We start from the raw sequence: 917 nt of genomic DNA, 5'->3' as shown, positions 1-917 counted from the left end.
TTAATCGTCATCGATGATAGACAGGAAATATCGGAATGAATAGGAAATTTGAAAAGTATTTTCAACTTGCAAAAAGTACTGTAATTTATAACTGAGGATGGGAATATTTCGACAGTTGTTTAAAGATAGTGATTGAATATGTTGAATTTATAAACAAGTTTTATATGTAATTAAATTTGATTTTCAACCCGTCATTGTAAAAACAATGCATGCAAAAATAGTAAAACTGTTTTATTATTTTAAAATGCCTTTTTACATATCATAACAATCACAATTTTATTTCTGGGATTTTTTGTTTGCTTTTTTATTATTTTTTATATTAAAAAAATTTTCATAAGTCTGTTTCGAAATGAATGTTAATAAATTTTGAATAATAATAACAGTATTTAGTGAAGTTGAGTAAGGCCATATCTTGCCTCGGCTCGTATACTTTAGCATATTTGAAGACAACAACGTTTGCATTATTTAGCATTTCTGTCTGACACTGAAGGTGTATGAAATGTTCACCTTCCGGGTAAGTTGCCTAAGTAATCGAAATTTTCACCTCAGCAGCGAACAGGTGAAAAAAGTTTGCCAAAGGGAACCGCACAAATTTTATCTGTCAATCAAATCGGCATATACAGTAAATGGAGAATAAAATTTAGAGCTGGAACAACAAACAAACACACAAAATAAAAAGAGGCACACAATCTCATACAGTATACGCCACGACAGCAACTCAGCATCTAGATTAAGAATTGAAGCCGGTCATGTTTGAAAACACTATGCTCCCAGTGATCGCTTGTTGCAAAGTCTTCAATGGCGCAGCCTGATGCACAGAACCTTCGTAATCTTTATCTGAAAATTAAACAAAAAAAAATACCATTTATTTTATGATAAGAAAATCAAAAGAACAACCTTTTCTCGATTCATGAAAT

General features: G+C 31.0%; 1 protein-coding gene across 1 annotated transcript; it reads right to left on the bottom strand.

Annotated features, from left to right (window-relative positions):
• Positions 1-730: 730 nt before the first annotated feature.
• On the bottom strand, positions 731-837 carry Tsp_13849 (hypothetical protein; the record flags this gene model as incomplete). Its single annotated transcript, XM_003367870.1, has 1 exon — positions 731-837. A coding segment is annotated over one exon (107 nt), but the record flags the coding sequence as incomplete, so codon positions are not given.
• Positions 838-917: the final 80 nt, after the last annotated feature.

The sequence above is a fragment of the Trichinella spiralis genome (assembly GCF_000181795.1).
Source record: "Trichinella spiralis strain ISS 195 chromosome Unknown Scfld3531, whole genome shotgun sequence".
Classification (NCBI taxonomy): Eukaryota; Metazoa; Nematoda; class Enoplea; order Trichinellida; family Trichinellidae; genus Trichinella; species Trichinella spiralis.
Note: the sequence above shows the minus strand (reverse complement) of the source record. Positions and strands in the feature narration are given on the sequence as shown.